This window comes from Takifugu flavidus, chromosome 4 (assembly GCF_003711565.1).
Source record: "Takifugu flavidus isolate HTHZ2018 chromosome 4, ASM371156v2, whole genome shotgun sequence".
Classification (NCBI taxonomy): domain Eukaryota; kingdom Metazoa; phylum Chordata; class Actinopteri; order Tetraodontiformes; family Tetraodontidae; genus Takifugu; species Takifugu flavidus.
In genome coordinates, this window is record NC_079523.1 from 1,456,189 (window position 1) to 1,484,003 (window position 27,815).

The 27,815-nt window shown below is 45.0% G+C and overlaps 1 protein-coding gene across 4 annotated transcripts; it reads right to left on the reverse strand.

Moving 5' to 3' along the window:
- Nucleotides 1-956: 956 nt before the first annotated feature.
- On the reverse strand, nucleotides 957-27,433 carry frmd4ba (FERM domain containing 4Ba). Of its 4 annotated transcripts, none has more exons than XM_057030805.1 (24): nucleotides 27,223-27,433; nucleotides 17,261-17,326; nucleotides 17,070-17,164; nucleotides 16,829-16,921; nucleotides 16,565-16,649; nucleotides 15,839-15,895; nucleotides 15,688-15,710; nucleotides 12,500-12,583; nucleotides 11,738-11,803; nucleotides 11,455-11,512; nucleotides 10,888-10,974; nucleotides 7,607-7,683; nucleotides 7,061-7,199; nucleotides 6,160-6,301; nucleotides 5,938-6,071; nucleotides 5,741-5,857; nucleotides 5,362-5,590; nucleotides 5,208-5,264; nucleotides 4,983-5,112; nucleotides 4,365-4,529; nucleotides 3,515-4,266; nucleotides 3,301-3,430; nucleotides 2,708-2,866; nucleotides 1,758-1,983 (listed from the first exon to the last, which is right to left on the reverse strand). In XM_057030805.1, coding segments are annotated over exons 2-24 (2,946 nt in total). In that variant the 5' UTR covers nucleotides 27,223-27,433; the 3' UTR covers nucleotides 1,758-1,982. The 4 variants fall into 4 exon arrangements, with proteins under 4 accessions (XP_056886784.1, XP_056886785.1, XP_056886782.1 ...); XM_057030802.1 differs by lacking the exon at nucleotides 27,223-27,433 and adding an exon at nucleotides 19,145-19,352; XM_057030804.1 differs by lacking the exons at nucleotides 2,708-2,866; nucleotides 27,223-27,433 and adding an exon at nucleotides 19,145-19,350 and having other exon boundaries at nucleotides 957-1,983.
- Between the last annotated feature and the right edge of the window lie 382 nt (nucleotides 27,434-27,815).

Genomic DNA, 27,815 nt, shown 5'->3' on the forward strand with positions numbered 1-27,815 from the left:
ATTCCTAAAGTTACGTTTGGCTTTGAAGAATCGTGTTCTTGAGTTCCGGCTTCCAGTGTGGAGGACATTAGTTGCCTATTTACACATCCAGCAGACGCAGAGCAAACAGAGCTGAGCTGACTAGATTTTCTTCTTGCTGGTTTTAGAGTTGAAGCTGCAGAAACTGAAGCTAATGTGTGGACTCAAGTGTTTTCAATCCCGTGTTCATTTAAAAATGCAGATTTGTGAAACCTGAACCCCGGAGGAATGTAAAAAAAGCTACTCTCTGCATGCAGTTCTGAACGTGTCTGTTGAGGATAAAGCGTACAGGAGCCCATTGTTTAGGCAGCCAAGTGTCAACTGGAACAGCTTCGCCTGATGTCTGTCTGCAGCTGGTATTAAACAGCAAACGCAGAGGCCGAGGGAGACAGCTGGACTGGATACGAAGCCCCCCCCCCCCTCTGTGACTCGTAAAGCTGAGGAGGTAGAAGTGTCGGACGCCTCCTTTGAGCTTGAGCCAGAAGCACAACACCGGGGTTAACCGCGAATTCAGTCCTCTTAAAGACGTAAGCAGCCACAGGGAGAACGTGAAGAGGCAGAAAACACCCAGGAAGGGAAAGAGGTGAAAGGTTGTGGCGACACCTATGGGGGGGGTGGGTGGGGGGGGCTGTGTCACAGTCCTGCGTTCCATAAATGGCTGTGGAGATGTTTACGTGCAAAAAACCACCAGTTTGTCTTTTACGTGGAGTAAAGAACAGGTTATAGCCCTTCGAGGGTGTGCCAAGGTTTAAAGACTGGTTAGGTCACTTTACAGCGTGAAGTCAGAACCAGCCAGACGGCAGAGGGAAACAGATGTTTCACAGCTGTCTAAAAACAGCTCATTCATGCATTCTTAATGAGCGCACGTCGTGACCGACACCAATCACTCAGTTTAGAACAAACTGAGAATTTAAAAACGATAAGGTTTGAAAAGCCTATTTCTCATCATCTGATGTGATCTTTTTTTTTTAATTCAAATGAAACAATTTTACAACAACTAAGAACCAGCTTAACAAAAAATATTTACCATATATTACATGTTTTTCAAATACATAAAAAAAAATCCAGTAAAAAACGAAAGCAGTGTATTTACAAAACCGACCTTTACATACAGTCTGGGTCTCTCGGGAGAGGTCGGGAGCACCGGTCCATGATTTCCAGCATGGATGAAATAACCATGTTACTCCACTCAAATCACAAAACGGAACCTTCCATCTTAATGTAGGGACTGACTGGGCAGTCGGCAGTGATAGCAAGAGTTGGCACCTCTTATTAACACTCAAAGTCTGTGTTGCTATGTGAAAAATATTGAATACAAAGCAAAAGACAAACAGGAAGCACTGGAGCAGCAACAGAAGAGGTCAAACTTGACCCAAACTAGCCAACAGTTGTCACAGTTGCCTCACTTTTAGTCCTTCATTCGTCCATTCCTTCATACTTCATGTGCTCACACGTCTGCGAGCTGGTGTGTGTTCACTGTGGATCGGTGTGTTATTAGAGATGGCCCAGTTTTATTGTGACTACCTTTGAGGAGCCGTTCTCTGAACACAGAGGTTTAGTCCACCTTCCCTTTTTCTACACGAAACAGTCCACAGCAGGTCCAGGTAGTTCCAGTGCACAAGTGCCATCACCAAAAACAGCAATCCACACATGCAGATGCTCCCGGGGGAGCCTGGTTAGAGTTACGGTCCGTTTGGCAAAGGCATTTAAGAAAGGTGAGCCTCTTTAACACGCTCAGCCATGGTAGTTAGATTCCTTCATTCTTTGGATCCCTTTGTACACACAACAGGTTAAGTGCATTTAAGGCACAATGACAGCTGGTCAAGGTGTAAAACAGGAGGAAACATCTAGACAATTGTTCCTGGTTTTGAGTTTTCGTGCCAGTAAATTTGGTCTTGAGGGTCTGGGTTACTGCCGAGTTGGTGGTTCGAGACTGGGTCCATCTGGCTGACATCTACGTAGGATCTGTAAGAAAGACAAAAGAACAGGACGCGTCAGAGGGGTGGCGGCCTAAACGCAGCCTCGGGGTGCACAGAGGGGAAGGAAAATAACAGCTACGTGTGGACACCTCGAACTTCAACTGCCATAACATCTCAGGACAAAGCCAGGCTCAAACATTCCCACTCAGCATAAGAGCAGACGCCCGCTGACATTATGCACACGTAGCCTTCAAATCCAACAATAGTCAGGCGTCACATTTGCCTCCTCTGGCACTCAAGCACTGTCCCCCTGAAGTCAAGCGGTGATCAACAGGATCGAATTTGGAGAGTTTTTGTGAACGATTGGATGAAAATAACCAGTCGCCATCGTCGTGATGGCAGATTTTACATTCCTGGCTGGTAGGGGCTTAACTTCACCTGATCGGTGGAATAGGCCTCGATTAGGGCCCTTCTGGGGCAAAGGTCAAGGGTGAATGGTTGCACATGGACAGGAGGCCAAGAGGAAGGCAAATTCTAAAAAATAAAAGCAGTGAATGCACACTGCCGAGATATGTGACCACAAGAATGCGATATGCCAGCCAGAAGTCAAAGCTGGGCAAGCGTGTTTTTGAAGCCATGCAGTTACCTGATCGTACAGGACACGGACGGATCAGCCAAACATTTCAAAAATGCCACTTCATCATATCAGCGAGGATAATACGGAGGCACGGTGCAAGCATACACACAGGCTCTGGCACTGGTTTACTTACTAGGTGCTACCTTTCAAAAAGGACACTCTACTGAAACTGTGCCCTCTGGAGGAGCCTGGCTGGGAAGGGCTCAAGGTCACCTGTCTGACCCCGCAACCAGGAGAGGAGGAGGAGGAGTGAAAGGAGGAGGAAGGCAAGCAGGAGGTGGAATAGCAACAACTAGAAGGGAACAACACACAGAGCCCTTTGCCATCAGGACAATGCCAGGAGCCCTTGGAAAGCTGGGAGATGCCAAATCAATAAGGAAGGAGGGCTGATTGGACAGTTAAGGGCAAACTTAACCTCTGAGGGAGACCTGACGACTGGCTACACGTATCCTCTAATCCTAGTCCTCAAAGAGGCTTTCAAGCAGAACATGAATAGTGTGTTTCAATTTCAAAACAATGAACAAGTTGTTATAAATATTCCCCCTCACCACGCCAGCCCACACCTACTCTTTTCGTTTAAGAAGTTAATGATGAAAATTGCAGCTTATTTTGTTTGTATCCATTCATTTATTCCAGCTAATTAAACACTAGCACTTAGCTCTGGGGATAAGCAGGATCAGGAAGTGGCTTAGTGGATAAGACGATGGTGTTTTTTTTCCCTCTCACCTGCTGTGGGTGGAGTGGCTGTATGAGGCTTTACTGTAGGAGTAGGACTGCGGTGCGTGCGGGGGCACGTCATACTCCAACATACCACCATTCACGTGACTCCAAGAACCGCTGGAAGGTGCTAACGACACTGGAGAAGAGATAAATACAATGGTAAACAAACGATCCATCTACGCGTGAAAACAAACATTATCACAAGATTCCAGTGACTAACCTGAAGAGCAGGAGGTGTTCCTGCTGTAGCCGTGCATGGTCTGGTAGCCCAGGCACTGCTGGGGACCTCTGTCGTAGTACTCATAGTTGTAAGCTGCCTGTTTGTGCGCGGTGTTCCGCTGGTACCAGCCTCTTAAATGTTCCGCCACCGCGGCCTTCTGAATGTTCTTGCTGACCTGCTCGTTGCTGCGGGGAACCGGGCGGTTCCTGGGTGGTCTCAACGTGGCGTAGAGGTTGTGCGTCATGCTGTCCATTTCATCGTTGCCATAGTGAGTGTGCATGTCACGGTGGCGATACGCTGCTGGGGGTGGGTTGTAGGAGGCGCTGACGTTGTAGTGTCCCTCCATCTCGTTCTCATACATGTAAAGTCCATTTGAGTAAGGGTCTGGTTCTGCGTAGCCCGGATAGCCGGTGACATAGTAGGCAGTTGTGGCTGGATGTCCCCGAGGCTGGTAGGCATAGCAGCGGGCGTCTGCCTGGGCCAGGTTGGGCATGCTGCCTGTGTTGGCGTACATGTTTTTCCTGTGGCGGCCACGGGCCCTGCGTCGGTGGGTGTGGTTCCCCGGAGCGCTGTACTCAACGCTGGACTGACTCGTGTAGGAAGAGCCATCATCGAGAACCTCGGTACTGTTGCTGCGCTGGGCTGGGGTGAACACCAAGGTCGGCACGCGAGCTTCTGCTTCGGTCGCCACCTGGGACTGAGACTCCAGGCTGCCGCTGCGCTGGCGGAAATGTTGCGGTGCATCCTCACACCTGGAGTTGAGACGCAGTTGGGTTGGAATTTTATTTCACAATCACGCCCACAAACATCTGGAGATGCTGATGGAGCAGAGCGCTTTGATGGGTCTTACCTCAGGTGGGTGCTGCTGAAGGCACTGCGGGTGAGGAGAGGGGTGGGAGGCATGCTGCGGGCATCACGTGGCTGTCTGGAAGCCAGTTTTAAGGGGCTGTCGTGACTCGCTAAGGCATCATGGTGACCGTAGTAGACTGGATCCTGGACTTTGCCATAATTCAATCTAATGCATTGACATGAAATCGGATTTTAATTCACATGCCATTTAACGGCTCTATTCTTGCTCTTTATATGGGAACAAGTGAATACTCATGCTTCTTTCGTACCACAGCGAGTAGTAGAAGTTCAAAGACGACTTAAATCTTTGAAACTGAGGGCAATTTATAACCTGTCTTTTATAGCCTGAGCCAAATTTCCATTTTCTATTTACCCTTTCCTCCTGTCAAGCAGGACTTATTGTCTGCTCCGTCACAGGCAGCAACACGTTCTTTTCCATCTATATTTAAAGTTTGTGTGTAGGGCTGATAAGAGAATATTGTTGGAGAGGCAGGAGAAGAGGGCTGGCAGGAATGCAGCTCTGGATAAAGTCTACAGGTCTATACTAGTTCCACGCTTCAAGTGCCGACACAAACAACCATCACACCGATATTAAGATTTTAATATAATAACAGTTTACCTGCTGTCTCCGTGCTGATCGTTGGACGTTCTTTCTTTGTTGTAGTGGATATCCAGAGTGTCTGCATGGTGCGGTCTGGGGGAATACTGAACTGATCTGGACCGCTGCCTCTGGGAGAAAACCTCATCTTCTGGGAGATTAAAAACATCGCTTGATTAAAATCCTCCAAACGCATGAAACAAGCGAAGGAGCCGAGCGACAATAAGAGCAGTGTTGAGCACTTACCATCATCCAGGGTGAGACTGTCAGACAGAGAGCTGAGGTCTGAAGGATTGACATCATCTGATGATGGAAGAGACACATATTTAAATAAAGCCTGTTTTTAGGAGGGTCGCCCATCCACCAACTGTTAAAGCCTTTGAGTTTTCACTTCCTCTACCTGCTATTATAAGTGAAGCCCTCTGGGTGGGCTTCTTTCCCTTCTTTATCCGGTAGGCATTGATCTCCTTTTCGATCTCTTCCAGCTTCCTCATCGCATCCAGAAAGTTGTTTTTCCTTTTTTTCTTCACCGTCTTGGCGATATCGCCTTCGCTGGACAGTTTAAGGGCTGCCTCCACTATTTTCTGCTGCAAGGCAAATCTGCTCTCCAGATTCCTCAGATATGGGTCCTACGCGTAGACACGTAGCACATATAAACAATGGTTAGAAAATGCTGCCAGATCTTCTCAAACAGTGAAAAAAGCAAATGTGAGGCTGGAAAAACAACTGAGAACTAAATTCCATAATGGATACAAGTATATCTTAACAGCTGTAACAACCTCATCATAGGGGAAAAGGTCATCCAGCTTGAAGGCCGTCCCAACACGGCGGCGCACATGTGGAGCCTTCTCTCCTGCAGCAAGTGGATACTCTTTCGGCAATTGTCCAGTGAGTTCCTGCAAATAAAAACAACTACGAGTTAGCTAACTGAGCGGCTAATATCGCTGACAAACAGCGGAATGACTGTAAAACTCACAGCCTCTCTCAAACAGATCTTCTTCAGTTCTTCAAGCTTCTTTGCCAGTTTTTCTTGAAGGTCTTTTTCCTTTTTTTTCAATTCAGCCACCTTCTCTTTCTTCTGGTCCTCGCTAACTTCAGAGTCAGCAGAACCTGGAATAACAATTTCAATATAGCAACAAATCATTCACAACCTGACGTGAAACAGACATCACTGAGGGCTGAGTAACCCTCTGCTTACCAGCTGAGATAAGACTCCCGTTGCTGGCCATGATAAGATGGTTTTTGCTTTCACTACCAGATAATTTGGTGATCTGTGGGTGGCAGATTTCTGTGAGGTCCATGGCGATGTCGCCTGTACTCCTTGCTGTCGTCATCTTTGACTGCAGGTGGAGAAAAATGAAGATTAGAAGAGAGAAACGGGGACGGGAAATAGCTGTGGCTCCATCTGCATGATGAGCTCTCTCATCAATCAGCAAGGCCTATTCTCGGAGGAACACTGACATCACATCTGCCTTCGAGGAAGACGGCGGCTGAATAATCTCATCCAACCGCGGACATTCATTAGCTCGAAGGGTGAATCACACACCGCTGATAAAATCCAACAGAAATATTAGACCTTGCTTATCCCTCATTAACACACGCACATAGATGCACATGACAGTGTGTGAATAGCAGTGGAGACTGTGGCTGCAGAAATATAATATAATAATAAATTCTCAGAGGCATAGAAACAGATGAACATGTGACACTACAGTTTACTTTAAGCCGTATGTGAGAAAAAGGAACAGCGATAGATGCTGTGTGACAGTGTGGGGAGCTTGTGGGTCTTTCATACTTTAGTTTTTGCACCTCAGAATTTGCTGAATTGATGTCTGAAGATGTGGGTTTCCTGTTTTAGTGCTAGTGGCTGGTTTTTACATTAATAATGGCATTTTCTCCATAACTGGCCATAACCAGCTCATCTGTTAACTGGTCAATTACTTTTTTAACCCCTGGAAATTGCAGTCATCTACATCCAACATCTATAACTCTTAAGAGTAATATTTTTTGCCAAAACCCCTTAAATCATTACTGACACTTTAGTCACACACTTGAAATAAAAAACAATGTGAACAAGTGAGGAGATGCGAGATGCTCACTTTGCTTTGCTTCATGTCCAGGTAGAACTGGTGCTGACTGATGGCCATCACCCAGATGGTTTTAATCAGAGTGTGGCTGGCATACCAGGTATAAATAACCAGACTGGTCTGCCCAAAAGTCCGCTTGGTGACTGTTTTCCTGTAGGGGGTAATAAAAAACACTCAGCTCTCCTCCAACCCTATTCACACAATGTTTACTTGAAGCAAATGTGCTAAATTTCATAACATCTTTTCTTTTGTTAATTGATATGTTGTGAACAGATGAGCAACACATCTCTAACGTATGTGGCCAGGAAGCGCCTCACTAAAGCCTGTGAGCAGCAGCTCTTTTAACAGCCACAGAATAACAAGCTGGCTCTGAACAGCAGGAAAACAATTGTTTTCACACAGAGGTTACAGCTACCATGGTGCCATAAATGGGCCATTGGCTGCAGATGCCCTTCACTGTGCAAGGTGCCAGATAAGAACTACTGGGAACACTTTAAAAACAGAGAAAGGAGCTATTAGGATCAGTTAAGATAGATGAAGGTGTTTCCCTTCTCTGACCTGTGTGGGTCGTTCACTTCTACAGAAAATTTCTTCTCGCGGAAATATAAATTCTCCAACTGCTTCCACTGAAACAACTGGAAATGGAGAGAGCAAACATTACACATTACTAAACACACAAAACAATGTAGGATGTACAGCTATAGTTGTGCTATGAAAAACGCAACCATTAGCACCGGTATCTTCAGAAGATTCTATTTATTTGGGTTTCTAGCATGACTGGAGAGAAGCTACCAAAGTGACCTGAGACCCCAACCAGTTGGATGCATGTTTTTCCTGACAGAAGCAATCATAAAGCTTTGGAACGTGCACAGGGAGGAACTGTGCCAGACAGCAGGACAGCTTCTCCTTACATGCTGCTGCCCTGCGTCAGAACAGCTGCTCCACTGATACTGGACTCTCTCAACAGATCTCCTGTCACCTGCTCTTCACGGCACTCACTTCAGGAAAGAGAAAACCACGCTGCACAACACTAAGGGAAATGTTCAGAACTGTCTGAAGACGGCAGCCAATATTAATCCAAACTGCAAATCAATAAAATGAACAATGTTGGCAGACCGGAAAAACAACAAAACTAAAACTTTCTGAAGTAGGGCAGCTCCGACTCTCCGAATGCGACAGAATACAGTCTAGACGACAGGAATCAGGTGTCACCCCACCTTGTGAGTACTTAGAGGAGCATTAGGACTAATTCAAACACTAAAACCCCTCTGACAGCATTAAAAGGCCTCAGAACAGGCCGTGTATAGACATAACAAACAGACTCACCTTAAAGTGTTTTCTATCTCTTATCAGAACTTTGTTGAGTTCTCCTGCTGTTGTATCGAAGCCTTTGACTCTGAGCGTCCCTCAGTGCTACAGCTTCCTCGAACGATACCCTTTTCTGTCTGAAGTGCACTACTAGGTGTTGCAAGAGTTTCATCTGAACTGGCCACGCCCTTTTAACCACCCCTCCTGTGACGTCAGTTACCTCCCAAAGCCTCCAAGATGCTCGCTCCCACAACTAACTTCCCTTTGAGTCAGACCTGACGAGCAGGTTGCACACAAGTCTGTGTGGCGTGAGGTTGTTCCGGTTAAAAGAGCCGTCCTGGGAAACTCACTGCTTTTATATCTGTATACAGCGCATGGAGGGCAAATCTGCACTCACCTCCTCACACACCCCAGGAAAACATGCCAGGAATCCAATAGGTTAATCATTTGAAGAGAATCTTTAGCTCTGGCAGAGAACGCTGCCAGACCAACGTGCTATACTTTATAAATACCTGTCAAGTAATATGACACCTCACAGCATCAGGTAACATCCAGCAGAGTGTCTGATTCCTGGTCAGTTATTGGGAGCATGATTACACTTGTCCTAACCATGGTCAGCCAGCCTGTGAGGTTCATGATAACAGCGAGACTTATTTCATTATGGAAGGAGCAACAAGTCATTTAACACCCCCTTGTCACATCATTGGGCACCATTTACAACTGATCAGCATAGATAACAAAGGCTGTGGCAAACTTTCACTGAGGTGATGCTCCCGCGACAAAAACTCCAAAAGAAAGAGGATTTTCTGTGAGTGCTGGTGAAGCCACTACTGAAACTGTGACAAATCTTGTTCAGAATTATTGCAACTAATGGACCAACAAGTCAAGCAAGATGGCTACATATTTCTACAAAATGTCCTTATTTTTAAACTATACCATTCAAACATGCACGTGCCACAGGCCAAACCCACAATCTCCAGATTCCTCAGACTTGTATGTGGATGAATATGAGTCAAGAGCCCTGACTCATATCACAGCTCTACAGAAAAAGATATGCCCAACCCTCCTCATAATGTTTCACATACCAGCTCTGGTTGGCCGGCAACAAGAAACCTCCCATCGACATGTGCGATTTAAAAAACAGGGAGCGCTTTCACGTTTTTGAATTTTAATGGGGGAACCTTAACAAAAAGGACGGGGAAGAAGATTTCTTCTGTCTCTGCCACAGGTTACTGTTACTCCAAGACAAACACTGTCAGTGGAGATAAACTCAGGACTTAATTTGGTTCAGCTGGTTCATCATATACATGAACCAACAAGAGCGAGTGTCCAATTGCTTGCTTGGAAAACACAAGCCACACGTGCAGATATTTCACCAGAGGAGCTTCTCCCAGGAACCACTCTTAATTAATTAAGTCAACTCCAGTCCTAGGGTTTAAAGGTGTCGGGGAATGCAACCAATGGACAACATGAGCCTTGGTTTTGGTTAGAAAACCTTGGTCATTATGGAAGTTCTGTCATTAAATCTCTTCCTTTTACATTGATAATTGTTCCTTTGTTTGAACAACTGTCTCCCTTTTCAGTGCAGACACAGATTATCATAATTAATGCGCCTTGCTGATGGGGGCTGAACAAAGTGCTAAAGGGAAGAGCTGGGCTGAATCCACTGGTGTGAGCTAAGGCAGGAAACCCGGTCAATATTCAGCCAATATAGTGTTTTCCCTGCTCGGACCTTTGCCTTCACGTCAGTAACAGCAGCTTTTTTCTAAACCTGAAACACTTGAGCTGCAGTGTCAGGATCATTTTTATAGTGTAAAGGGAAAGAGAGGGAGTTTAACCCCTCCATCTCCCTCTCCACCCCAACATTTGTCTCCTTTCCCAAATCCACCCGCTTTGCCAGCAGAGTGCTGTCTGCAGAGCCGTGCACCTTAACCGATACCCCGTTAATGAATCAGTGTACCAGCACGCCCTTCTCCGTCAACACATTCTTGTTTTAAAACGACACTTGTTAGAATGAAGAAATCAAAAGAAGTTAGAAAGAATATTAACTGCTTCTAAATAAAGGTTAGTCCCAAGCACAAATGACAGACTTGCACAGCATTCCTACACAAATTTCCAATATTTTCAGAGTTTAGGTGTTTTGCCAATTAAAGCTAGGGAACCTCGGTTCACAACTTTGTCCCGTTCTGAATACTGTACAGTGTTTGTCCGTACACACAAACCTTGACTCCAGAGTCCACACAGTACAGTTTTCCCCAGTTTGTCTTTGTGTTTGGCATGGGAACCAGGGTTTTGATTACAACTTGACACTGAGGTTTGATCATTAACCAGTTCACGAGACAGCAATGAAAGCCGTGTTTCAGTAAACGGAGTTTTTTAGTAGCGTAGTAGTACACATTTCCTCAAGAACGGAAACCTTTCACACATTTCTCATTTAATCATTAAATGTGACTACATGTGAAAACCAAAACAGATAATATATCATGCATAAAAAGGATTATACACAAGATAGAAAACACATTTAAACTCACCTTTCTTGGCTTTAGTTTGTCCTGCAAGTCATACTGGCCAATGCCTTTGTAGCTGACCCCCAGCCACCACGGTATTTCTTGCTTATCCTGCATGAAAGCACACACACAAGCACACACCCACAACACAGAACCACTCATTAGAGGCTTTAATGGTAGGAGGTCAAAAAAAGAAAGCAATTACCCCATTAGACTCATTAAGATGTCTGCAAGACTGACTGAGACCCTGTTTGATCTTCACAGTCACCTTAAATTAACAATATTTGGCAGGAAAAGTTTGTGGATTCAATTAAAACTAGAAAACAGGGGGGCTGTTTAAAAGCTGTTAAAGTGACTGTAAGTCACATTGTTCTGATCTTCACTTATAAGAAATAGCGAGACAGTTTCTGTTCTCCATGCAGCCAGACTACAGTCCTGTTTGTTCTGATAATAAAAGACATGTGCTGCATAGTTTAAAAAGTGCAAATTCAGAGATTTAGGCAAGATGCAATAAAACAACATTATTAGACATGGGAGGGATGAAGACAGCATGTTGACAGCAGCTGCTTTAATGGTTAAGCTTCCTGTTACCTTCACTGGATAATAATGGACTCCATATGTGGGCAGGGACTCCACCAAGGTGAGATACCTTAAAAGAAAGAAGAAGAGGTTAACAGAAATGAATCGACATCAGCCAGAGTTGTGCGATTTAAAACGCTCTTACACACGTTAACTCAATGAAAGCCAATAAGACTGAAGACTATAAGGGTCTATAAGGGTCTATAAGGGTCAGGGCTAATTACTGTAACATGCAACCACCAGCACAGGCACTAGTGCACGAGGAATACACACAAATGGATGCATTTTTACTCACTGCACAATAGCTTCTCCTCTGGTCAGCCCCTTCAGTTTCCTGTAATGCTCAATTACCTTATCCTCACTGCAAACACAAATGGTAGATAACAGATTAAATGAATAATCCCTGAAGAGTAACCCACTCAGACCATTATTTGGGGATAAACATTCTGCCTTTCCAAGCAGAAAATACAGTTTGGCCTGCTGGTTTCATCCATGGTGACCAGTCTGATGCTTCTCATAATTCCTCACTGTAATCATTCATTATTTATAGCAGGGAAACTGTAGTCGTAGTGTGGTGTAACAGACAGAAAATGACAGGGAGAGATATGTACATGTGCTCTACTAAAATATATCATTTCATTCTGATGACCGGGCAGCCAGATGAAGCAGCTGGAGCCTAAGAGCAGAAACAGCTGACACAGTGATGCTTTAGACAGTGACGAGCACGTCCATGTGCTTTCCTAGGTAACAGGCAAACATAATCATCATAATCACCACAAATCAAGCCGTAATTTCTCAACCAATTAGTGAAAAATGGAAAAAAACTAAACAAAAACAGACTGGTCAGCAGTCCTTTTCCTACCTTGAATTGCTTTCTTGGATAAATGAATATTTTGGATAATCAGCTGTTACTGCCAAGGGTGATTTCACAGATGAATCACTTGAGGTTAATGTGGAGGCAAAGGCTGGAGCTCAGAAAGCTGGGATCCCCTCACACTGACCCTGAACCTCGGAACTTTTAATGGTTTACTACCAGAACCTGCAGCACATAACTTACCAATAATTGAGAGATGGGTGCTCCCTCAGTACTCTGGTGGGCAGAACAGGGAGCAGCTTCAGATCAGACCTGGCGTTCTCATTACTGAAAGGAAAGATTTGGACATTAAAAACCGGGACAACTGTTTGTTTTAGAGAAACCGGTGCTTCACAGGGCAACAGAGCGGTTTGATTACCCCTCATTCACTGAAACACTTAGTCAATATTTGAGGGTTCAGACTATTCTGTAGAGTGGAATAAATAAATAGATGTCTAAAAAAAATCCCAAAATGTGTGAAGGCCTTTTGTTAAGTGCTTTGAACGTGTGGTTTCAGTTCCATCTCAAGGCAGAAGAGCAATAACTCACCAGGAAACCTTTAGAAGAGATGCAGTGTCAGGGTAGTATGTCATCTTTCCTGCCTATAAAGAGTAATTCTGCGTGCCAAGGCTCAACTTTAAAGTTTTTCCAGACTTAATTCATAGAAGCACACGCCCTGGCCTGTAACACACTGTCCAAACATCCCAAAATATAGAAAAGCAAACGTGTAGCCCGCTGACAAGAGAAAGAAAAACAATGTGGCCGTGTTATCTGTACAAACACACTGTGGTATTTTGGTGCCGTCAAGGTCCGTGATAGTGAACCGTGAGTCATGTCACCGTCGTGAGTCTACAGCCTCTGCTGGACAGAACAGGCTCAGGCCTAACAGGCCATCCGACAGAGACCCAAACAAAAGCCATTCACAAGCACTTGGCAGCTTCTCGCGGTGATGAAAAGTGCTATACGAGCCTCTGTGCTGTCTGAGAGCAGTGGGTGACCTCTGAGACAGAATCCCAACTGTGTAGGTCAAAACATGCTTACAGTACGTATCACCATCTGTAACAACAACAGCGCTGGGCTGTTTTACCTCCGCTGGCTTTAATGAACACGAATCTATAAATAATAATGAAATTAACCACAGCTGACGCAGCAGGACAGACGGATAATGATCCAGTAATTTGAAGCTGCTTTTGAACTCAAACAGCAAGAGTGAGCCTCTACAGGAACACTCCAACCACTTTTCCCTGCAGCTCTCAGCTCGACTGGTTTTTGCTGCCATGGCACTTCACCTTGTGCTCGATGGCATATATTTTATAGGAACCCAGGCATGGCATTTCGGAGTGATCTACTGTGCAGCCGTTCTGCTTCGTCAGCAATCTGGAATCCATTACTGTCTTGGGTTATCTCACCACAATTTACAGCACGGGGGCAATTCTTCCAGTCGTAACAGCCCAGCCCAGCCGACCCAGTGTGGGAGGGATAATATCCGTGTGTCAGCTATTCCACAGGACTGACACATTGGGGAGGGAGCTCAATGAAAGAGCCTGTTGCTGGGAATGAACCACTAACTACAGGCTACACCTGCAAAAACCTGAGGGCTGAAAGCTTCAGGGTGTGCGACCAGGTAAATGTATTGTTCATGACCTGATGTGCGCGAGCAGCACACAAAGCAGGAGGTTTGTTCACACAAGCACACATTTTTGAGGCTTCTGGAAGCCAACTTGTCTACAGTTGGACAGTGGGTCCGGCTCATCCTTCTTAAGGGAGTGGGCTGCAGGAGGCGGAGGTCTGCCTAACTCCTCCACAGCTAATCTCACTAGTCCAGGACCCTTAAGTGATACGATGAAGAGGAGACCCATTGGTATTACAGCTTATGAAAGGATTTGCCAGGCCTGTTTTTTCAAAGAAATTAAGATAAAGCTGAGCAGACGGGAATGACAAATGCTGCTACGGAACAACGGCAGACACCCCCACGGGAGCATACTGCCCAGGTGTGGAGTGTTTCACAGTTTCCTACATGCCTCACTAAAGCCGCAAAGAAGAAAACAGTTTATAAGTATAGGATACACCCAAAATAGAACAAGTAGTCCTTTTTGCAAATAAAAAGAAGATAATCTGATCCGTGCACACTCCCATCCTCACTGATTGTCCCAGATTTGCTGGCAGCTCTTGTTTTATTGTGCTTTCAGAGGCAGGACAGAATATAGCCCATCCCTACACCCACACCGGCTGAGTTCAGAGTGTTCTCCAGGGCAAAGGACTTTTAAATCAGAGATGCTGGCAGGAAACTACAGTTAAGCCGCAACCTGAACTTTCATCCCCCACAAATGAATAAATCAGTTTATGGGACATCTGATAAATGAGCATTCGGTGGAAGAGATAAAATGTCATTTTTTAAATGTAAAGTATTATGTTTTCACTGTGGCTGAAGGCAGTCAAATCAACAGATTCCAAGTTGTTGCAAGACTAACCTCAGGTAGATATTTCAGGCAAATCTGTTCATGAGTGTTTGCATAAAGTTGCAAAACACATGCAACTGTGCAAATTAATATACTGTATTTAAGGAATGTAAAACTTCTGGGAGTTAACTTTATCCAGTCAAAAAAGAGAGACAGTTACAGGACACGTTCTTCTGACCCTTTACTTTTTTGCAAGATAGCATTTCGACATGGCTCCTGTCATCATCCAGCACCTCCCACACACACACACGCGCGCGCAAACACACACAGGCAACTCCATACTGTGCACAAATCTTTGTCTTCACATAATGGACAGGGGGGCCTATAGAGGCAAAGCACTGGGACAGCACACAGGTCGAGCAGCTTCAGCCTGTTCAGTCACTCAGACGCACACGTTGATGAATACAGCCAAACCTTTCAGGTCTGCAGCTTTCAAAAATCAACATCCACAATCAGCAGGTCAGACAACACAGCCCACTATGAAAACAGGTCTCCCCACCCCCAACATATATCAGTAAGCAAGTAATGTACATAAAATCCACATCTCTGCACACCCTGGGCTGTCAGAACAAGTGTCATTAACCAAAAGCTGCAGCAATCTTAGTGTTTTTTTAATGAAACAACAAATTTTCTGAAGCTGCAATCTACATTTACAGCTGCCTGCTAAACAGTAAGATGGTTCTGATTATTGACAGTAAGGAAATAGGAACTCCACCACAGGAACTAAATCACAGCAATTATTAACCAGGAGAGGATCAACAAAAACAACAACTTACTATACAAGTCTTTATTTGTTAAATGAAATGTGACATGTAAAATCTAACTATGCTGACTTCGGGATCTGCATTTTGTGTATGCAATAAAAAACAAAAGAGCAAAACTTTGTGTTACACGATCGAACAGTGAAAAAATACGTATATTTTTTTTTCTTACCTGATATAATCTCCTTTGGACTCCTGGAAAATAAATAAACAAAGTGCAATCAGCAATAAGCTGCAGCATAATCACGAAGTTAATGTTTTGCGGACCTTCTCTTCATTAACATTTGCTCTGAGGATTCAAACCAGAGAGCACATTTTCTTACCTGCAATGCGAAGGCTGCTAACTTGAAAACATTCTCACTCTCCACTTCGATGGTCTCCTGATGTGAAGGACGAAAATGGGCGGTCAAATGAACATTTTTGAAAACAAACACACACAAAGCGGAGCTTGTCCGACACTTGACTTGAGAGAAAATCTTCCCGTCCCGTACCTCGGTCCCACCGTTACGGATTGAACCACTGTCTCATGTTTGAAAAAAGTAGCCATCAACTGGATGTAAGGCGGTATTATAGTTTTTATCATATGTATATCTATTATGTAACTAAGTTTAAGAGTTTACACAAACACTAAAGGGAAGAGAAGCCGCTTAATGGTGCTATCTGTGACCACTTCCCCTTGAATGAAATGGTACGTTCCAAAAGCAGGTTCAACAGTCTCCGTCTCCCATGGTGACCAGACTGCTCTCCCCCGCGAAAAGACTACGACGCTGGGTCACATGCTGCGTTCACGTGCACATAATGCGATTCTTTCAATTCGACTTCTCGGCTACCGTAGTATTTGTGACAGTAAACTATGTTTTGTATACAGTAAAAGTAATAATGCAAGCCTTTTATGATACTTAACTTCGTACCTTGATAATTCTTAAAAGTAAAATCACAAAACTGTGCCATAAATTATATTACAGGCCATAAAAACAGCAACATAAAAGTTTAAAGACATAGAAGCCAGGTCTTAAATAGATAGAACACATGAAAATAGACACACTTACTTTGTACACTAAAGATTTGGCATTCAGGAAGAACAGCTCCACTGTTGTGGTTTCTTTCAGAAAAGTGAACTTGTCGATATAAAACCTGTACAAAAATATATAGTCAACGTCACAGTATCGATAATTTAAACTGCATTCACACACTGCCACCTGCTGGTCTTGGTAAGTCATGGCACCCTTGAAGGTCCCAATACACCACGTTCTTGATATTTATTAATTTATTAATTTACCATACTGGCAGTATTTTTGTCCCTGAGACCTTACCTTACTAGGAAATTGAGCTCTAAAGGCCCAGAAGCCTTGGAGAAGTCATGATCGAGGACTTTACGATCCAACTGGAGCCAGTTATTTTGGCCACTGAACAAGAATAAATTATATGTTAAAATCAATTCAATTTTGTTGTCTTTCTTTGATCATTCAACTGCAAAGTTTAATTCATGAAAGCGTTAATACATAAATGCATACAACTACATCAATGACATGATTTTCTTAAAAAAATACTTACATGTCATCTGTGAAACACAGACCAAAGTATTCTTTCTCCTTCAGGATAAAATGAGAGGCCACCAAATCCAACAGATCACGTGACAACAGCTTTGGCTGGATAAAGAAATATTAAGTTACTTAAATTAAATCCTTATTTTTTGGTTAAAGCCTATTTCAGGGAATAAGAAGCCAGCAAATGCTACCCAGTACCTGAACCAGCAGCTCCAGCTTCCTGCCATCCAGGAGATTAACCTGGAACTGGCGGCCCTCGGTCATCTGCAGGAGGAAAGATAATATCATGAAACATGACAATTCCTGTAAGACAATGCTGCAGAACTCCTCCTCTGTGTAAACTGAAGGATGTGCTTCTGTGGATGTTGCCCGGGGGTACGGTGACTGCAGCTATTTGTCTTTGCTGAACACTGACTCATCTTGATGTCACGTTGGCTTTTGTGCAGAATGAATAGGAAAGAGGAGCCTTTCAGCCAGAGCCCATGTGGGACCCACAGGTTATCGCATCAAAGTCATCAGGAGACCACCTTCCCCATTTGAAGGGGGGAAACCCAGAGGAAAGTGAATCACAAATAAGAAGAGACTGGTTCCACACGGGCTATTGTCTCTTCCTACATCCTACTGCTTCCAAATATCTGCCGAAATCCTAAATTTTCCTGTTACAGAGAAAGAAAACCAAAAGTCCCACTGTGATTATTAAAAAACCCCGTTTTTACTGTTTAAAGGCTGAGACTGTGCTGCACTCAGAAGTGTTGGGTTCAGCTGCTCAGCAACTATGGCGCCCTCTTTTGGCAATGATGAATTAATTTGCGCAACATGTCTGGAATTAACCTTTATATAATTTATAATTGGCGGTAACCTTTTATTGATAGCTTTAATGTTAACCAGAAAGTCGTATCTAATGTCAGCATTCACATGTTTGGATATTTTGGGCCCTCATTAGGGCAAACATTCTTTAATGATCAGAGTAAAAGCAAACAAATGATGGCTTATTAGCAAAATTAAAAGAGATCAACAAACTAATTGAGAGTAATCGCTGTAATAACCCTTGCAGACATCGTTGTAGTTGTTTGGGACAAAACAGCAGCGCCAACAATGGCTCACTGTTGCAGGACAAAGGCAGCTAATCTTGGAGATCAGGAACAAAGGCTTTCATTTACAATATAAAAACACTGTAATTTGGGTTTTTTTTCCTTGGAGAAAATGTTTCGGCTCAGCGTTCTCAAACTTCATGAAATCACACTTCAAGTTTGATATTTTAAACACCTTACATGGACACGCAGTACTGCATTAACAAAGTGCCGGAGGGAAGAGCTGGACTTCAATGCAAAGTCCAGATGATTCAAAAAGGAAGGTCACGACTGGGTCGGGGAGGTCATCCTCCAGGAGCCCTTTCATTATGGGTGAAGGCTGTGACGGTTGCTCTCTTCACATGACCCTCTGTCCCACTGACCTCCTGAAGCTGCTCCCACCCAGAAGCTCCGAGAGCACAACACCAGGAGGAAAAGACAGTTGTTGTGCAGCTGTTTCATAAGAGATGAAAGTTGCTGCTTCTTCTGCACAAATCAGGGATGAACAAGCTGGCAGCCACGAAAAGGTACAATCAGGCATACAAAGGGAAGGCAGGTGGGATCTTTTCATCTTAATTAGTTTTTCTTCAAATACTGTGTCCTAAACCGTAGGAACCTGGAGACATTCAAGCTGAAACAAATACCACACACTAGCATTCCCACACACACACACACACAGAATTCAGGTGTGACGCCGCAGCCAGACTGTGAGATCAAACAGTCGGTCGCGCTGCTTTGTAATGAGGGCCATATGTGCTGGCAGGGAGAGACCCTCATTAAAGAGAACCATCAGCTGACCTGTGTCTCCTCACACTCACACAGATAATCAATGTTCTATTTTCACTCTGGGGATTATCAGCTAATGAGTTGGATGTACAAATATAAAAGCAAAATCAAAGAAAGAAGATGACAAAAACACCCAAACCTTCTGAACTAACCTGGAACCTCTGAATTTAAACTCGTTTTCTCACTGGGAGAATTCATGCTGATGCGGCTTAATAAGCGCTCGTACCTGGTAGCATTTTCCAATCCCAAACCACGCTTCCAAAAAGCGTCTGCATGGTGTCAGCCCACGATTGTACCACCTCCTGAAGGTCTGATGTGCCAGGGTCCAGACGAGCTGGCTGCCCGAAGCCACCACATCTTCCATTCCCCGTAAGAGGCGCACCGCCATGGCTAACTGCCTGCTCTGGCCGACAGACAGTTGCTTCTAATGGTGACACCACGCGGTTTCAGAGGAGAAGACTTAGGATTTTTTTTTTTAGACAGCAACAAAGAGCATCTACACACCCACAGCACATACACACAAACACGCGCACACACAGAGGACTGTGTGCCCCTAGCTGATGTAATGTTAGTGAGAGTCGGTGCGCTGGAGAGGCTGGAGCAAAGCCTGGACAGCATGTCTTAGGGTTGGTTCTGATCCAAATCACTGCCTCATGAGTTGAGAGGAGGGCAGGGCAGCACCATAAAGGCTCAGCTGCACAGGCTCCATCTCCACATACGGAAATAAACATATAAACATCATAAATGCAGACTAACCTGAACATTTCCGCAGTGACTCAGAGGAAAATAACAGAAAACATGTTTTTTTTAAAAAAACCCAAACTGTGATCTCCAAATTATGCTTCTTTCAACTTTTACGTTTCATTGTCTGAACGTGGGTGAGGGAATGGTCACTTTGTCTGGGATGTGGGAGCTATTTCCTGAGCAGACATCTCCACCCATTTCACTCTGCAAGAAATAATAGCTGGTGCGTCCTGGAAGATGTGACGGAGAGAAAAGCACCGGAGAAGAGAAAGAAGAGATGAGACGTCCTTTGCTGTGATGCACAACATCTGGAACATCACGCTGTCTGCTGTGTGACCCCCCGTTTCCAAGAATTTCCCTGTGCACAGCGACAGCGGTGTCATGTCCTCCAACAGGATGGTCAGAACCATCACATCCTGCATCAGTTACTACAGGCTGCAGCTTACAATGCTTAGACAGAAAAACCTCTGATACTCCCCTGAATATCGCCATTAAAAGAAAACATTTCAGTTTTTGGAGAAGTCACAACACAAAATCGCCTCCCAGGATCCGACAGGATATCAGACAGTGGCAGCATGTTGGCTAATAGTTCTCTTATTAAAGTAGCTCAGCTCAAAACACAAATCTGGGCTCACTTAAAAGTAATGAATAAGGAGTTTTCAGTCTCTCTACAGCTTTTAATGAATAATAAAAAAGAAATTAATTAAATTAGATGACTGTAAAAAAAAACAAACCTATGTGCCGGAAGGACGTGTCTGCATAAACCTTTTTTTCCTTGTTTGTTGTCTTTTCTTACATAAGAATTGACATCAGCTTGGGTTTTCCCTTGAAATCCTTCATCTTAAGCCTGAGCAAATCTCTTCTGTTGTTGATTCTGATGTGTGCTACCGGGTGTTGGCATGCTGAAAAGGGAAAATTCTGTTTTTAGTAAAAAAGCCTGAAGCTAAACGGTTCATAATTCCCTCCACCCCGATTAAAGTGTCAGCTCCACCATTCAGATGTGGAGCTGTGACGATGATGAGGGAAAATTTCCATTTCTTTTACTTTCAACTAATGTCCTGCAATTTCATAATAAACACCGGGCCTCTTTCCTCTCAGTAAATCGCTTGGTTTTTCTGGTTTGTAGCCTCAGGTTTGGAGATGAAGTAATTTCAACACTGACTCAGCAAATGTGTGCAATAATCATAAAACAATATTATCGAAGTCCTGCCATGTAAACTGTTCCTTGAGTGCGAAAATGTAAGAGGATTATACTCTGGGGGTATAATCCAGTGCATGACCTGGAATGCTTTGTTACCAGAGGGCAGGATTCATTCATCATGGACTCATTGTGAAGCCACTAACAGCATAACCATGGTAAACATGGACAGATGTGCAGACAGGACACCCTGACGTGTGGAGGACACACGCTGCTGATTTCACACATGGCTGTAAGAACAATGTGCTGTGATCCAGATGATGCTGACACCATCATCCATGATCAGCACGGTCACATGCTTCACTTGGAACCAACAATAATGAGTGACTTAACACAAGCCTCTAACATGTTGTATGGGCCATTCTGTCAAAAGTCATTAGTTTTGAGCAGGCGTGCATGCACACACATACACACGTGCACGCACGCACGCATGCACGCACACCAAATGGCTGCAGGCGGTGCATAATCCCAGGCAGTATAATGGGGTTTCAGGAGGGTGTAGCTGTAGGCAGGGTGTTTACATCCCAAAGAAAGGAAGAAATCAAAGCTCTGTGATGATAAAGCCTTCTGGTTTAACATCACTTTGGTGGCTTAATGGCCAAATATTTAAAATGAATCAACTTTAAACCTCGACTGAAAGCCAAATTAAAGGGAACTAACGTCTGCTGCCTGCTACAGACGTCAGCAACACCTCTCGCGGTGGCTGACCTTTGCGGTGCCACTCTGGTTTGACATCGTCCTCATCGTGCTGTGCGTTATTGCTCCCCCCCCCGGCAGAGCGGAATCAATCCCTGACCCAGTCAGCAGGGTAACGTTCACGCTGCAATACTTGGATGGAACCAGCAGATGGCGAAACGGACTGCCTTCACCTCGGCAGACAAAAGCGGGGTCTTCACTCTCTGAGGCTTTGGAAAATGTGTGGGGATCAAGCTGTCTGGAGCTCTTTCCTATTATCTCTGAGACAACCACACCCGTTTTGCCAGAAGAAAAATAAAAGTATAAAAGCAGCATTTACTTGCGTCGCCTGAAATTAAAGTTGAAAAAGAACAAAGAGACACATGCTGGTGCAGTTCAGCTGCTTTTCCAGTCCCAGAAGTTTGTTATTAACTGGGTTAAATCTTTTGAGAATACAAGACAGGGCCATGACAGGGGTAACGGGGCTGCTGGCACCATGACAGTCCCCTTTCCCCAGGCTCACTTCAACATGGATGGCAATTATCTTCAGCAGTAAGTGGTAGATTAATTATCTAAAAGGGGAGAGACCCTTGACTGAACACACAGAGCCTGAGCAGGCAGACAGCTGTCACCCACACGGGCCTACAGCTGACAGACTGTGCCACATACTGAGACTACAGCTGACATGTTGAAGAGTAGACGATCTGTGCAGTGGTCTGACACACACACACACACACACACACACACACACACACACAGATCCAGTCATACATGAGCCTGGCTGCATCCCGATTGTCATGAAAATGTGGTGTTCAGCAGTTGGGAACAGCTGTCAGGAATCTTGATCATATTTCACCAGATTTAGTTCTTAAAACATGAAAGGAAGACGTGCTTGGCGGTGCACTGTGCACACTTTGCTTTTTAAAATGGAGTTTTATGCTGCAGGGCTTTGGTAAAATACCGCTTTTATACCTAAAATTAGCCCAAAAGGGAGAAACGCGTTTAAAACGCATCCATGTAAATTCCAGCATTTCCAATCTGACGCCTTTGTCAGTAAATGAGAGACTGCTAATATTCATAATTACAGAAACCGTCGCTGCATCTGTTTAAGAAACCACAAGACACCTTAATTACATCCAATTAGCACCATGTGATATGACTGTATTTGGTAAATGAATGGAGGCATTGAAAAGCCTTTTCAGCATTTTGCCAGTTCAGTCAAGCCGAGCTTTGTGTGTTCAGGCAGGGGGGTAGAAAAAGAAAAGAAGGCAGAGAGAGAGGAGAGGGCCGGGGGGAGCGCTGCATCAGGCAGATACCAACCACCTACTGACTGGGTGGCTGGGTCGGGGGATTTTGGCCCAGGTCCTCTTGCTGTATGGGCCAGAGCCCAGGGGTTCAGCTGAGGCCAGAGGCCGTGACAAATCATGTGCGTGCATAAGCCAGATGCTGTAAAGAGGAGAAGGTCATGAAGGTTGAAGCGTGTGGAGGGCAGAGACCTCAGTTACCCAGCAGCCATCATTTCTGCCCTGAGGGACTGCAGGTCCCCAGATTTACCCACATATTTGTTGGGAGCATAAAGGGCCTTTGTCGAGAGGCGCCGATGTCATAAAGAAGAGATGGAAAGTGTGAATGGAGAAATCAGCAGGCATCTATATGAAACAAAGCTAATGCCAAAATATGACGATGAGGAGGGGAGAGGTCATGAGAGGGTGAGGGGGCTGTCAAGAGGTGGAGGGGTTAAATCGTTATAGGGGTTTAAAAATCAGAATTGACAATATCGGCTACAATAAAATACTTTGTAATTCCAGCTGTGGAAGTCTAAGGATGCTCAGTAACTGTCTGGTTTTTGCCACCTCCCTTATCCATCAACTTTAAGGCTCAAGTCAAGAAAAAAAGGAGCAGTTGCCAGCAGAGTTAGAAAATACCATTTTATGTCAAAAATAATGCTCTAAAAAAATAAAGATTGCAGCGGCATTGCATTCCAACGCTAGAAAACAGACCTCTCAACAACATAACTTTGGGTTTGCTAAAATTTTCCGAGTCACTGAAACAGAATTGATTGCCTTTAATCCAATTATGCATAATCAGATCTTGGTTTTAGCTATAATACACGACCTGGTCTGTGCGTAAAACAACTGACACGTACAAAAAACCAGAAAACTACACTGAAGCCAGTCACAGATCAACTCTGACATGAGTTTGAGCAAAGAGCCTCAAAACAGGGCATCTGTTGTGAAAGCTGCTGCAGCTGAAGCGTCTAATTCCTGAATTTACTGTTACTACAGCATGAAACAGCTGCTACACTGCAGATGGAAAAGGCCTCGCTCTGCCTTGCTATGCAAATAGAAGAGGAACAAGCGACCAGACGAGTTTCCCAATAACAAAAACAGTCGTTGTTTTGGTCGTGGGCTGTGATGCTCCAGCTTTTCGCAGCACGATCCCAAATACGGAACGTATAAAATATCCTTGTCCGTGCAGGCGAGCCTTAATGTGCCTCCAGAACATTGGAACGAGCTGCTGACACCTGTTACAACAGCAACAACGCCTCCGTATCACGTTTCATCACACGGTATCACCGAAACACTGTCCTGACCTGACCTGCAAGTATCTGACACACAATATTCTACAGTGCTGCTTGAGAAAAGGTGCAAAGATGCACATTAATAAACCTGCGACAGTCTAAAGGGCTGAGGGAGATGTTCCACTGGGGAGGGGCTTCTTTCTTTCTAACCCACGGTGGATGTGTGTGTGAGGGGGGGGGGGGGGTCACTTTTCAGGCATTAATAAACAAAGGCCTGGTTCACATTACACCGTATCAATAATAGAGGCATCGCTTCAACGTTTGCTCCAGCATTTAAATCTACTGACAGCACAACTCCAAATTAACTCAGTGTGGTAGGAAGAAAAGGGCAAATCTGGAATCTAAACTCCACAGGAAATTACACTGAGGGCGCTTTGAGATTCATCTAGCCTGAATAACATATTCACAGAGGTCTCCAGGGTGCTTTCCTTATTCCTCCTATTCCCCCCTATGGCACTAAATGTGTGAAACACTCACATGGGGCTTTGAGCTCACACACACTATCGATTTCTGTGAATCTGAAGCTTTGGGGCATGCATCCTTGGTGTGTATGGTTGATTTTTCCAGGCTCGGCACCATGCACCTCCCTGTGAATGAGAGCATAATAATAGCTGCTCAGGTTCCATCCATCCACGCCTTTCCTTTTTTTTTTTGCCTTAAGCTTAAAGTCTAATTCTGGTCATTTCCTCTCAGGCTTTTAAACATCCCACAACACCCCCACCATTGTGCCTTTATGAGGAAAATAGGAAGAAATGCACAGAAGTGGATGGATGCATCATTATAGAGAAAACATCCCCCAACTCTCCTCCTGCCTTTCCCCAAACCTTCTCCAGGCAAGATAACAGCAGCACAGAGAAGGAAAAGGTGCTTCCTTGCTCTTATTTTCATTTTCTCAGCCTCACAGCAATTACAGGAGGAGGAGGAGGAGGAAGAGGAGGAGGAGGAGGAGGAGGAGAATAAACAAAAGAGCGATATTTTGCACTGAGCACGTCCGTTGAGTTCAGGGTTTCCTCCCACTGATCCCACCTGGAGTCAGGTGCTGCGCTGCTGGGATCTGGTTCCAGATACTCAAACCACCATAAAAACACCCGCAGCCATGCACGTAGGCGTGCACGTATCTATCACCCCAGTGATCACTGCCGTAATGTACACATGTGTTGACAGTAAATTACATTGAATTCCAAAACTGTGAGTTAGAGCTGGTTGCACCTCTCATTGCCCCCTCCCCTTCCCCCCCGGGGGCTTTTCCAAGGGGTCAATAACCACTGCCACTCATGAGTAGTTACCTATAAACCCATCCATGTGTCCGCTCTTTAAATAATTCATAAGCAGCTTTCAACATCGGAAACCGGGGAGTGTTTGTCCCTAAACAGATTGTGTTTTAATGTAATCTTTTTCATCTATATGATCTGGGAACCGGCCCCCCGGGGGGGTGAGGGGGGGTTAAGGGAGCGCTCAGGGCCAGACTTCAGGGCTCATTCTGCCTTTTTCCGCAGAGAAATAAAAAACACAAGTTCCAAACATACAGTATTTTCAAACAAGGAACCTCAATCAAAGCTCGACAAGGTTTCATTTCTTAAAACCCACGGAACCGGGCGGTTCTGCTGGAGAGCCCCCGTAAATGTTGACAGGCGCGACCGTTTCTGTGTTCTGCACGAGGAGCAGACTGTTTTTCCAAGGACGTCCTGTCTGACGGGACGAAGCAAACACGGAAGGAGGAAACACGCTGAGATGGGCCAGAGCCAACGAGGAAAAGATTCGGAGCGTTCAGCGTGTTTACAGACGTTAGGGTGGCACACAGATGGCCGTCACACCCCAAACACAACGCAAACGCCCCCCAGAATTGATTTCCTCCGCTAAGCCCCTAGATTACTGTTGCCCCACTAACACCACTTAGAAAACAGCCCCACTGCCCTGACATGAATCAATGATCAGCCTTAAGCCTGTTTACACACTCTGCAACACCGATACACAACGTGCGTCTTGATGTGGTTGTTTCTGGCCGTCACAAACATGAAGACCTCTGACACACACACACACCACACACACACACACACACACACACACGGGCTGATTCTGACCAGTTGTAAGAACCAGCCAAGGTGGAACTTCTTTCCTACAATAAGTGCTGAAGTGTGAAAACTTGTAACATCACATGACTTTAACTAATGGCTGCTGATGCCCGACACCAGCCCTGGTCCCACTGATCGTGCGGGGTGCACGACTTGGTTGTGACCGGACACCGGTGCGGCGCCACAGAGCGGCGTCGGAATATTCTGTGGCGGTTAATAGCTTTATTGAATCGGAAGCGCTGACCTCGTTGAAAGCAGCTGAACGTCCCAGACTGTGCAGCCCACACAAAGCAGCGCTGCATCTGCACTTTGTGTGTCGGAGAGAGAAGCACGTGTTGCACATGGATGCAAAACCCTCCCCGGCCTTTGTTCTGCATCACTCCCACAGTTTATATTCCTGGGTTTCCTCAGGCCGGACCCGTTGTCTGCTAGAATCACACATTTTTGCATGTCTGTATGAAAACCTGTGTGGTGTGTGTGTGTGTGTGTGTGTGTGTGAGTGTATTTTCTTTTGAAAGCAACCCTCCATCACACCAGAAGCGTACAGGATGTCGTGTGCGGGGCTCCCCATTGTTTGTTTTGTGCAGGAAACAGGATGCTCAGACAGAGGAGAGCCCATCAGCTGGCGACGGGGCCCCAGCAGAAACTGGAGAGGTAACCTGGAGTCGTACGGAGGTGTGTGAGTCCTCGTTTCAGTGTCGCCTCACGGACCTGCAGGTTCCCATCGGCGCGTGTGAACCGACCCAGTGACGACAAAACAAGCGCCCATGTTGACATGTCAACAACTGCCAGCTGACATTCAGTCAGCACAAATAACCTCTGCTCACCTGTGTCCATTCAAGTTTTAAGTTAATGGAGTCCATAAATGCAGCAGTTGGAACACCAGCAAAGTCTGCCCTCACAACCAGGATAACGATAATAATGATTGTTAAAAAAAACAAAAAAAACAGAACAACAAAAACAACAAAGTAATAGCAACAACGGACATTTTAAACTGTTAGAAATTAAACGAACAGAACTGTTCCATTTCCCACCTTCTGTCTTTTGTTGTGCTCTGCCTCCACTTTTATTGTCTGCGTGCCGAGCCGCTCATCACCGGTCGCGGATTCACCCCCGTCCCTCAAAGGTGCCACATTCACACGCTGAAGATGAATAAAACCGCAATTCTGCAGATTTCATCGGAGCTCGGATTTCATTGTCCGGGACTGTGAAGCCGTGTCTCCCGCACTCCAGCCACAGTGGGTCCCATCTATTCACACTCCCCGCCTCTTCTGCCTCCCCGTTTGTAGGATGGGACAGACGCCCCCTCCTCCCCCCAATTAACTGGCCGGTGGTCAGTGGCGGAGCTCCCCCTGGTGGCCGTTGGTATTTTTCTCGCTGCAGTTGAAAACTACTTTTTCCAAATTTTTCTTTCTCTCCTTTGGTGCAGGCACAACTTATAACAAGGTCACTTTTTAAAATTTTTTTTGCTTAAGCTCCACAAATGCACATTTCAGTGCGTGTTTAGTGTACAGAAGTGTATTAAAAATAAAACAAAAACCTTTCTTCCTCTTCCAACAGCGTTTATTTCCTCATTATTATTTTTACTACAATATTTGTCACAAATAGCAACGTTTCCTGACCTCTC